The sequence below is a fragment of the Alligator mississippiensis genome, chromosome 1 (assembly GCF_030867095.1).
Source record: "Alligator mississippiensis isolate rAllMis1 chromosome 1, rAllMis1, whole genome shotgun sequence".
Taxonomy (NCBI): domain Eukaryota; kingdom Metazoa; phylum Chordata; order Crocodylia; family Alligatoridae; genus Alligator; species Alligator mississippiensis.
The window spans coordinates 197283124-197295489 of NC_081824.1; the positions used below are offsets into that span (position 1 = coordinate 197283124).

Below are 12366 nucleotides of genomic sequence, written 5' to 3' on the forward strand. Positions count from 1 at the left end.
CTCTCACTGGGTACTGTACAACCACACAAGCATAAATACATCTTTATGGCTCTACTTCATGGGACTTCCAATGTAGCCTTCATTCTCCTGTTTGTTTCATTGCATATACTGAAATCTTCCAGCACAGTGTCTGCTGAAATGCCTTTGATCATTTACACTGAAGTTTTCAAGACATTTGTTTTGTGAATCCAAAGTGCAGAGTTTTGTCCAAATCTGTTTCAACTGTTGCCTAATTTTGCCTGCCATCCAATTTTGTTCAGAAGTGGTACAATTATTATTGTATCTTCAAAGGTCCTAAGCATGTCAGCGTACGGCCCATGCTACTTGCACAGCCAAATAAGTGTCTATCCAATCTTACATATGGAAAAATGAGAGGCCCATTTTGGTTATTTTTATACTAAATATCATAGAAGTCTTTATAAAATTTGCAGTGAGGCGCACTTGTATACGTGTGCATGTTTACAGACTAAAGATGAGAAATGGTAGTTTTCTTTGAAGAGTTAATGTCAGATGTTAAAAATTAATGGGACTTTTGACTTTATTGTAGCTGCACTGAGCGTTTGTTTCTTTAACAGAAATGAACTATTTTATAGTAATGTAGGTCGCAGTGTTGAAAAATGTAGGTCAGAATGAAGGGGTTGTAGGTAGAATGCAAACTCCTCCACATGGATCTTTAAGATTATCCCTGTTTTGAAAGTAGTCAAAGAAGCTTACCTACCTGTTCAAGTAAGAGAAGCTTTTCCTTTTACTAAAATTAACAAAGGTACTCTTGCTGCTGATTTCATGGCTTAGTTTATAGTACTGTGTGCTTGCACCTTGAGACCTGGCTTGTGAGAGACCTGATTTCTGCTTCTTCTGCTCATGGCATTTTGCATCAGTATTGAGGTGATGCAACGTAAAGCAGAGGGAGAGGTGCAGTGTTTGTGTTCCAGTGCATCTGGTTAAAGAGTAGCATTGGTGGTCAGAATATGCTTTTTCCTCAGCATGATGGGGTAAGTCACGTGCATGTGACTGCTTCCATGAGGGAGCTGGGTATTAACACTGTAAGAGAGCAGAAAAGGTAACTAGTGCCATGACAAAAGGATTTGGTGAATACTTTATGACTCCATTCAAACTGTTCTGTTAGTTAAAGCCACACTCAAGTGAGATACATTTGAGCTTTTTTGAGGATAAGCCAGAAACCCAGATGGTCAAGGCCCTTTGCCATAAATACAAGTGTTTTTAAGACTCATTTGAATGGAAGGTTTTGCTATAGAAGGTTTTTGGTTTTTTTTAAATGTCGTTTATTAAGTATTACAAATGGTTCTAAATTAGCTGCATTTTCACTAACCATTAACAACCACTTTTATGGCATGAATATCTACCAGTCAAATGCAAGCTTAACCATTGCTTGTATCATACACTAGTATAATACCGGGTTATATATTGATTGCAAAATCTGTCATTTTAACATATTTCAATGCTGATAGATAAAATGTTGTAGGCTCTTGAGTATGTGTATCACTGAGCACTGGTTAATGTATGATTATTTAAGTTCAACCCTTGGCATATTTAAAAAATAGTCAATTTGCAGAGATCTAGTAATCTAAGTTAAAGTGAAATATACAAATAAAAATTATCTTTGAATATATGTGTTGGGAATAAATGCAGTACCCCTGATTAATATAATTTCTGTCATCTAAAATGGTGTACTTATTGTGAGCCAAATCCTGAAATCCTTCTTGGTTTTTAATTGTTTTCTACTTAAGCAAAATTTTCATAGGTGCTCAGGATTTGGCCTATTTGTCTTTGCTATGAGTTTTATTTGAGGAAGGATTGAATTAAAATAGAGCAGCACCTTTGGCCTCATGCAGATAGTGTCAGCTTTGGGTGGGTGAGGCCAGGAGTTGGACGGACTGAAACAGATACACTCTTTAGAGTAACAATCAAGCTGTGCAGTGACTAATAGGAAGGAAGATTTTGGCTAAGTATGCTGCAAAACAAACCTGCTTTCATGAAATGTTCTATGATACCATTAATACATAGTAAAAAAGACTTTTTCTAAAAAAACCCAACTATCTGAATTCTACAAAGCAAATTATGTAAGAATTCAGTTTACCTACCCGTCAGAAACTTTCAGAAGCATTGAAGGACCAAGTTGACCTAAACAGGCACAAGCTCCATTTAAGGCCAAGGGTTGTCTTAACAAATCATTGAGCTATCCAGTGAGCTGTACATCAGTCCAAATTCTGTCTTATGGATGTTTACACAGAACTACTCTTACATGACCACCAACCAAGGAGATAAAATACTTACCAATATTATTTAGTCACAAATCCATTAGGAGTTTCATAGCTGAACATCATTGAATATGAAGTTATTTTCTGTTGAATCTGATGCCTATCAGTAGTTACTGAGGTTGCAAATATCAAGTGTATGGTATAAAATAGATGATTCTTGTTATTTGATTGTTCTTAATGTTAAAGGCTTAATGGCAGTGTCTGACTTTTTAAAAAGTAGGCTCTTGAGGCATAATCTTGCTGAAGTCCATATATCTGTTGCTGACTGTCTGAGAAATACTGCCATTGTTCTTTACTGTATTCTCTGGCATTGCAGTCTATTTCAGAAATTTAAAAAATCCAGCAAACTATTGTTCGGTGGAGATATTGAAACAGTAAATAAATATTAACAACACCTTTCAGAGGGAAAAAATCTATTCTAAAAAGCAAATATCTTTGTTTTATAGGTATCTGGCCTTCTGAAGAGGTGCTAGCTTACTATTGCCTGAAGCACAATCAAATGTTCAGGTACAGAGCTGAACACAAAAGATACAATTCCAATCTGTTAGTTTTATTGTATCTGCATGGTAAAGATTGCTATGATTTAAGTTTTCAGATTAAATTTAAAATGTTCAAGGTGAAAGCATGTTGCTCTTAACAAAGAATTTTGAGCTGCCTTTGGGTACTAATAATGCACAGCAAGCTTTTTGCTATATGTCAAAGACTTTTGATTTCCACTCAAGGCGTTTTATTTCACTTTGATTTTTGGGAAACAAAAGTGAAGCTCCGATCGATCAGTACTGATTGTGAAGGTCAGGAAAAATAAAAGACATTCTTTAAACTGACATCTTTTGTGAAAGCAAGCAAAGTAATATCTGATAAGGTACATCCCATTTGTGTTATATGGCAATGGGTGTATTTGTACACCTACTTTTAATGCTCTTTTAGCATTTTTGAAGCATTCTACATTTTTATGTATGTATTTTTTAACCTTTCTGCAACAAGCCAAGCCAAGCATGCTGCAGGCATACATAAAAAATAAATAAAGCTATATATCCCTTTCCCTTCTCTGTGGGTGCCCAGGGCCCTGTACTCAGCAGGACACCTATGGTTCTATTGTTTTGAGTGAGGGAGAAGGATTTGGGCTATAGAAGTTTCCCTTCATCTCCCTGTGAACATGAGCTGCCTACACAACTATGAACAACTTTCTGAACATGGCATGGAGGCAGGCTGAAGCAAATAGATCTGCCACTACTTTGATTCACCAGCCATTGATTCCTGACTTTATAAGGAGCTTCACCTTGCTTCTGCAGAAATAGACTGGAGCTTCTTAAATTTTATTTCTAGTGTCATTTGGAGGCTTCCTCTGACCCTTTCTCCCCACAGATATATACCCAATGCCCAACCCAGCTATTTGGTTTGGTTCAGTTCCCCGAGTTCCCCACAGCTGCTACTGTGGCTTCTACTAAGAAGTGCTACTGTGGGTGTGCATCATAGATCATTCTGTTCCATTTTTTTCCAAAATAATTTCTATACAAGTCCCAAATTCTGGGCCTACAGAATCTGAAAACCCAAATATTCCATTAAAACCAATGGCATTTTACTTAGTCATCACTTGATAGGATTAGGCCTCCTAAACAATCAACTCTGAGTACCTACATTTTTTCAAATTTTAGTTCTCATTTTGTAAAAGTCACCAAATACGTATTTGCTCAATAGACTGGTATGATTCCAAAAGAGCTGTTAATGCTTATCATGCATGTTTGAATAAGTGCTCTCATATATATGTGTGTACATATATTATGTATTTGCATGATTGGTTCCATAATACACTTTAAAAAAAACCTTGAGTGCTTGCTATATTTACTGCCTGGCTCGTAATTGCTATAAAGGAATAAATACCTATTAAATGCAAAATGTAGTTTATAAGTGTTTTTGTTAAACACCATACCTGTGCCATTAAGAAAAGCCAAAACCTAAAGAAAAACAGAGAAAAAAACTGACAAAATAATGATGAGGAATTTATTTAAGTCACAAGGTGCAAAGAAATTCAGAATTTAAATAGCAAATTTCTAAATTTCTTTAATTTCCTTAATTACATTTGGGCTTTTCTTTGGCTCCAAATTATGCCAGTCCATAAAAGGATGATATTTACTGTTCTCTCATAAAACTAGATTAGTAGACTTTTTGCTAGTAAAGTGCACAATGTTTGAGAGAAATCCATCCCATCCCCAGATTGAGTGTCAGATTATACAGATTATGGAGATACAGCCTAGTCCATAAAACTCTGCTGGGGTAGTGGACTTATTTTTTAAACAGTGCTTACATTGATGTCTGTGAAAAATATTTTCCTGGAAAAAACATAATTGGAAATTACTTTAATGTGTTTGCAAAACAGGTTGAATTTTCATTTTTTTTTCCCACCTCAATTTCTGTTTAGTTAAAAAAAAAATCTGTCAAAAACATTTCCATGGAAAGTTTTCTGTCTGCTCTAATCATTACTTCCTTCAATGCTGGCTAATGCAGTGTCACCTCCCTATCCCTTACTGGAGTTGGAACATGCCATGGAATTGGAGATGGCCCCAGTGCAAGCCTTTTTTCGATGGCTCCACCTACTCCGTTCCCATTATGCAGACTATCTATGCAAAGTACATTTCCTATACATGGATAACACATGTGTTATTAACACCTATGCACAATAGGCTAAGTTAAGAACAGCATGTCGGATTAGACATTCAACCTTAATGCTGAGTTCTATTCCTTTCTGTATTGAGAATAGACTCTTGACATTACCTTACCTTAGTTTTCAATGGTTTAACTATATGTTGTTACAGTGTTGTTTATAACAGCACTGCTCTATTGTTTGTGGGTCACTCACAATTTTAAGTGCTAATTGAGGGAACTGAATGCTTCCTGCGTAATTATTTTGTGTAAGGCATGCAGCTTGTTTTAAAATGTATTTTAATTTATTAATATATAAAGTATAGATACAGCTGTGTGGACAGATGCATAAATAATATTAATTTCTCCATTTACTTCTTTAACTGTTTTTGCAAGAATGAATGTGGATTAACATTGTTATCCTTTCCTAACAATTATCTTTCGCTACTCTAGCTAGTTTAGTTCTAAAAGACAGCGCCATTGACAAGGGGAAAAAAGGGAACCTTCTCAGATTTTTCAGCTCAGCGGTGGTAATGTTGCACTGAACACTAATGAGGGAACCCCCACTGATTTGCCTGCTTTGTGACTTTTCTATTTCATAATTATTTTTAAAACGCAAAACGACATGAGGTAGCCTAGTCATGTCTCTACAACTTCCTGGTAGCTCAGTTCTTACTGCAGATGGCAATTTGTTCTTGTAACATATATGTCTTTCTGACCATTTTCATCTAATTTGTATGGGTTCTACCATTTCCTTTCTCTCTTTCAGGGACCTTGCTGTGTGTGAGCTAGGGGGTGGCATGACATGCTTGGCTGGGCTCATGGTAGGTCTTTTCTCAATTCCAATCCCATTCAGAAAGAGGAACAAAAGAAAAAATGTTCCAGTGCCTCCAACTGCTGGGTCAGAGAACTGTCAACAGCATCAGCTGCGGTCAAGCTGCAGAGTCTTGAGAGACCTTCTAGATTGACTTGCTTTCGTATCATATTGATTTTATGGTTGCCTCGATGAGCAGAAACATTTTACCTCAGTGTAGTCAATATCTCTTGTTGTGACATTCCAGGCCACGTACGGTCTGTCTTTCATTGCCATAGCTGAAGCATTTTTTTTTTCAGATTACAGTCCCATTTGCTAAGATACAGGAATAGCCTGGCGAATCACAGTTGGAGCACCATGATATAGCTGCTAATGTTTTGCCTGCATTATTACACCAACAAACATGATCCAGAGCTCTCGGTAATTAGATTCTTTTGAATTAGATTGGCCATTCAGGAGCGTCGTTCACCATTCTCTGGGTTCTGAGTCATGTATTCAGGAGATATTATGTAGCAGTGCAGTGCATTAGACAAGTTTTTATGTCTCTACAAATAAAAGCATATTGTTACACTGATTGGCATTTGACAAACCTGTCGCTCTTATACAATGTGTCGAGGTTACAGCCCAATGTGCGAGCATGTCAAAGCTCACAAAAAAATTACCCTTACAAAGCCATCTGCCTGCAATGCAAAGTTATATGAAGGGCATCAGGCAGTCAGACAGAAGCAAGCTGAAAGGCAGAGTGACAGCCTTGTATGATGGCTCTACTAGATAAACAGAAGCCCGCAAATGAAAGCCTCTCAGAATACCATCATCCGCTGTCACAATGCAATTACGGAACAGAATGATAGCAAGATAGAGGCTCCCGCAAATGGAATGATAAAAGTATTGACTGATTTGATTGAATGATTAAAATAATGCAGACATAAAATGAAAAAAGATTGAAGATTGTTACAGAGAAATAGGTGAGGAAGCATGATACTGAAGGCTTGTCACTCCTGTCTTCACTTCCACACAGACAAGCATATTTGCTCATTGTTTGCTGTGCTCTTTTTTTCAGGTTGCTATTTCTGCAGATGTCAAAGAAGTTCTGTTAACTGATGGAAATGAAAAGGCCATCAAAAGTATCCTTATTCAGATAGAAAACTGGTTTGTTGTGCTCATTCCTTTTTTACTAGCTGAGTAACAATTGATATAAAGAAAGACAGCATGGGGTATATTAAAAAAAGTCTCCTCCATAAGTAATTAAAAAATGGAAAAATATAGAATTTCTTGAACAGAGCTACAATTTCCCCTGTAATAAATTCCATACTTTCTTCTTGGATTAAAAAAGTATATGTTGGTTACAAGAAAGCAGCAAGGTACAGTGATAAATATTTGGCTAATGGTTAAATGCTGAGAGATTCCATTTTTATATGTTTTATGTTATAGGAAGCACATCAGCAAACCAAATAATTAACTCCCCCTTGACATTTATTCTTTATACTAGTGAAACTAGATCTTTTTTATACCAAGTCTGCTTTCAGATATTAATCTTTTATATTATATTATACACAATACACATTTACTTCCTAGTGCTCACAGTGTATATTATTAAATGCCTGGTACTGTGATTACTGTTAACTTACACCTGCCTATAAATTATCCATTTATTGTATTTAATCGTTATCAGTTTTGAATTATTTCTTCTAACATTGGGGTATAAAACTAGTCTCTTCCATGTTCTATTTTATTTTATTTTATTTCTCATATTATTATGTTAGAATAAATTGCTGTTATGCCATATGATTGTGTACACACAGTTCTGAAAATGAAATGTATTTTGGTTAAGCAAGAGAGTGAGTGAACATAATTTATGGCAGTAAATATCTACAATAGCACAAGAACTGATATTTTTAGTGACTATTAGTAGCTGTTGGAAATTGAGAGAAAAAATGGAAGAAGGTATCTGTTTACTTTTGTTCCTTAGTAATTTTTAAATTTGCATTTTAAGGCAGACTACTTGTTCAGTTTTGACTACTGTAGCATCGGAATTATTTTGATTTATGATTTATATATATGTGAATACAAGCATATTGTGTACTTACTTTTTCATTAAGTTAACCTTTATTTAAAATGCGAAAAGTGAAATTACATAAAACTGTTAAAACAAGAGAGATGGTACTGCAAGAATATTAGTTCACAGCCCACTTATATTCTTAGAGGTAACACTGCCAGCTATAATCACCTAAAATACTTCAACAATTTCATGGAGAAAAGTAGCCAATCACAAATCATATACTTCAGTCTTGAAAAAAGCCCCATGAATCTCTAAAAGACACAGATTTAAGTCATGACTAATATGTCTTTATGAATGAGTTTAATTCTTCAGTATTGTATTATTTGGTGTAGTTTAATGTAACATACTATACTATATCAATTATATTCATATGACACTGTGGGGGGATATTTACAAAAATAACCTCCCCCCGTCCCACAGTGGGCAGCAGGGGTAGGAAATGTACAAAATCAAAATAGCAAAATAAGCTGACGTTTGATAAAGGATGCTTGTTTAACAAAAATGTCCCTTTCCCCACACAAAGTTTCACATGGGTATAGTAATCATCAAGTTGGTAAATACCTTGTTTAAGAGATTAAATAAACACATCTGAACTTTTACCAAATTGCCAAAGTTCTTCTAACTCAGGGGTATGAACTAATATGTGCTAAAATTATTCATCCATTGTATTAAACAATTAAAGTGGTTTTGTTCCTCAAAAAGAGAACTGTTAACATCACCCAATTAAGTCGCTTATGTTTCCATAATTTATTTAGGAAATATTTCACATTTCCTAAAATCATTCAAGAGGTTGTAGTCTGTATTCAGTTTATTAGTCCTGAGAAGTGACTGATGAAAGACTGCCACAAGAATTTATTTCTTTTTTTTCTTAACATTTGGAACTCTGAAACTCAGGATTCAAAGTGCTTTTATTGTGCTAGATTTACAATGGGTTTAATATAGCAGGATGCCAAAGTGCAGTACTCTAAAAACTTTACAGTGCAGGTGGAATGCATTCTTAAAATTGTGCAATAAAATTTATGTTGTATTTTATGTATTTTATGGACTTCACTGTTAGTTTTATGATCTGTCTTATGGTAATTTTCCTTTTGCATTCTTTCCATTAGTTACTAGCTATAATACAATTTTAGATCTGTTACAGCCACACTGACCTCACTGAAATCAGGGGCCTTCTGTTTCTGCAAATGAGAATAGAATCTGCCTCAAAATGTCCAAAATAATAGAAGTAACAATTCATTTCTACCAACTTTTACTTTTTTATTCACCTGTTTTAATAGTTTTGTTGACTGAATCACGTGAAAATGGCTAAAATAGTGTTTTCTATTTTGGATTCTGCTCTACAGAAATAATGTCTAGTATTCTGCTTTATTGTTTAGGTATTATGGATTAAATAACCTTGTTTAAAAATTACTGTTTACATCTTCCCTTTAAATTTCTTAGGAAACTTAAATTATATGCCAGTCATACTATAATATCCAAAAATTACTTTCCAAAAACTAAAAATGGTTGTCAACAAAAAAAGGGGAAAAAATCACTGTCAGAAGCCAGGAAATCAACAAGCAAGCCTGCTAATTATTCTTAATGGGCAAGATGAGCACATTAAGAAACAAATGAATACATCAGTGAAATGTAATTGAAAATAGACCTGACAATAGTGCATTGCATATGAGAATCTGCCTTTGTATCATCATCATCATAATTGTTGTTGTTGTTGTTTTCACTATTCAGTGAGATTAACAAATGGCCTTGCTTTGTCAAGTCTTAAGCTTTCGAGGATCTGATTTTACCTTAATTTTTACACCATTTATCTTATTTTCCAAACTGTTTAATTCTATTTTTGGCTGTTAGATAAGGAAATCACTCCGTATGTTGTAAATGCCAATATGAAGGTAGTATATTGAAATATTACATGACTTGCTTAACATACCAACCACTTGTTTTAACTTTAATTTCAAATCTGTCTTCACTGTGCATTTAATTTGAAGCATTAACTAGTTTTATATAAAACATTCATATTTGATAGTGAATACTGATCCTATGATGCAGGGGGTCAAGAGATTTTAAAATGCTGAAGGTGGTTCATTTAAAAAAAAGTGTCACCCTGTCCTTGATTCAGATCATTGTGCTCATCACAGGTAATGATAGATAAACTGAGTAATAGATCATATAGCATATGCTGCAATACCTAGGAGTAAACTAGTGAAGTAAAGATGGATTTCCTTGGTTTATCAGCTTAAATCAATTTATCACTGATTTTGTATGGATGTGTTTAAGTGATTCTGATTATTTTGATAGCAACACAATAAAAGGAGAAGTTCAGCATTTTACAAGAAACTTAAAGAGATTAAGTGGATCACTTAAATGGAAATCTCTCCACACTTCGGGGTAATATAGATCCAGATCTGTGTTTTGCTGATGCGTTACTTCTATCTGATGGATCTTGTCCAGAACTTCTAATCTCCAAAATATCCTAAAACACAAAAAACATTCCAAACAAAATCAAAGTTTTCAGGTCAGGTCCATTTCTAATAAAAATGGCCATATAATTAATTACTTTATGTCTTAAGTCTGTTTCACATGCACTATAAATTGGCAACTAACTTCCACCAGAAAGCATCAGTAATACAATGTGCTGAGGCAATACCTTACAATTGCAATTGAAATGCAGTGGAATGTGTGGATCTCTCAACAGCCATGGGAAATCCAGGTTATAAAGGTCAGATGTTACCTTATTGCCTGAAGATATGGGTTTATAAATTATTTAGAATATATAGTGTTAAAATTTTTGCTAAAATTATAAATAGATTTCCTGAATTAAGTTTAAAAAGTTACTTCACTCTAGCTAATTTATTTACAGTGTTACCTCTACTAACAAAATAATATATTTTGCTTATGAGATTAGTCATGTTCTCCTTCTGCTCCATGGGTATATAGTGTACATTCTGATATTTCATTGGATGTGGTAGAAATGCTTTACAAGGTGCATCTTGAAGGTACGGAAATCATAAAATAGTCTTTTATAATTTTCATTTGCACGTAATAAATGTCAATGGTCTTTTCTTCTGCATTGTTAACTTAGAAGATTTTGCTAAAATTTTGTGCACTAGCCATACTCTTAGGTAAGTTAATCATGTGATTTTTAAGTTAAGCAAATATAGAGATACATTATAGTGGTAATTTTTAATTAACAAAACATCAATTATTTCATTTGCAGACAAGAAATTTGCAGTAAAGGATACAATGACTTGTTTGTACTTCAGCAAAATCCTCCTTTAGTAGCATGGGTTCAATTTGTTCGTAGCTGCCTTCATGAGTACACTTCTTTACCAGTCCACACCTATGTTGTCTGAGCACCTTGCAGTGGTTTGGTTTCTCCATGCTAATTTTAGTGGTTATGTTGAGAAAGGAAAGAGACTAATTATTTCTGAATGGGAATAGTATCTACTAGGGAGGAGACCAGGTCCCAATATTCCTGTTTTACACGAATCACTGAAATCTGTGCAAGTTGAAATGTGTTTTTGTGTGTCCTGTCATGGTCCCTCAATTACCTGCTCTTAGTACCCTTTACTGCTGACTACAAGTGTCCTTAGTCTTGGAGAGTCTCCATTGCTATAAATAGATTGGATACTGGTCCTTTTCAAACCCATCAGTGCTACTCCTTGTTTTGATTAGTATATGAGTGATGACACAGAGCATTAAAATCTGTGTTTAGAGCTTCCAGAGAAAAAGAGGCTGAGGGTCTTGTTACACGTTACACTGTGAGCTGCTCAAATGTTGATCGGTGTTAGTGCTAGCTCGAGTTTGGAGCAGTCACATGTCTAGGGCAGCAGGGGCCTGGAGGACAAGAATCTGCCACCCTCTCCCATTCTTGGCTTGCCCTCTGCCCCCCCCCAACCACCACAGATTTCCTCCTGCCCCCTCTGCCTGCTAATGTCTGCCTGCACTCTCTCTCCTAGGGGAGCAGGCAGGGAAGGGTTAACTTTGCTGATGGTCCCCAGTGCTGCCAAACTGCTGGTCTTCACACTATGCCCAACCCAGAGAGCAGCCATGGCCATGGCTGCGCAAGTAGGTTAACCCTTCCCTGCCTACTCCCCTGACCAGACAGTTCAAGCAGCCAAAAGTGAGTAGGGGGGGCAGTGTGTAGGTATTGAGGTTACTGGGGAGGATGGGGAGCAGTGGGCCTGATCCAGGCCAGCATGAGACAATGGGTGGGTGGCGTGTTTATACTAAGGTATAGTTTAGAGTGGCTACAACTTAGTGTAACACAAGCTGAGTAACACAGATCAGAGATAATCCTGCCCTGGAGTGGTGTAACTTTGAGCTGCATAACGAGCGCTTAAAACCAGTTTCATGTGTTACAGTGCAGACAGTCCAGGTGTTAAGAGCTCCAGGAATTACTCTGCCAAAAATTACAGTGTAACAAGGCTCTGAGAATGAAGCAGAAACATCCCTCCCCTCCGCTCCTTAGAAAAAGGAATGCTATGTATTGTTCTCTTGTGATCAACTGTAGCTGAGAAACTCCAAGTAGTTTTCAAGAAAGAGAAATCAAGCCAGAAATTCCACTGCATTACATG

At 35.8% G+C, this 12366-nt stretch overlaps 1 protein-coding gene across 2 annotated transcripts in view; it reads left to right on the forward strand.

Annotated features, from left to right (window-relative positions):
• Positions 1-12366, forward strand: part of CAMKMT (calmodulin-lysine N-methyltransferase) — a 396999-nt gene that overhangs the window by 326400 nt on the left and 58233 nt on the right. For both annotated transcript variants that reach the window (XM_059718713.1, XM_059718716.1), the window contains 3 exons: positions 2726-2786; positions 5689-5743; positions 6794-6857. In XM_059718713.1, coding sequence (XP_059574696.1) covers positions 2726-2786; positions 5689-5743; positions 6794-6857 — 180 coding nt within the window. The remainder of the gene's footprint in view (positions 1-2725; positions 2787-5688; positions 5744-6793; positions 6858-12366) is intronic.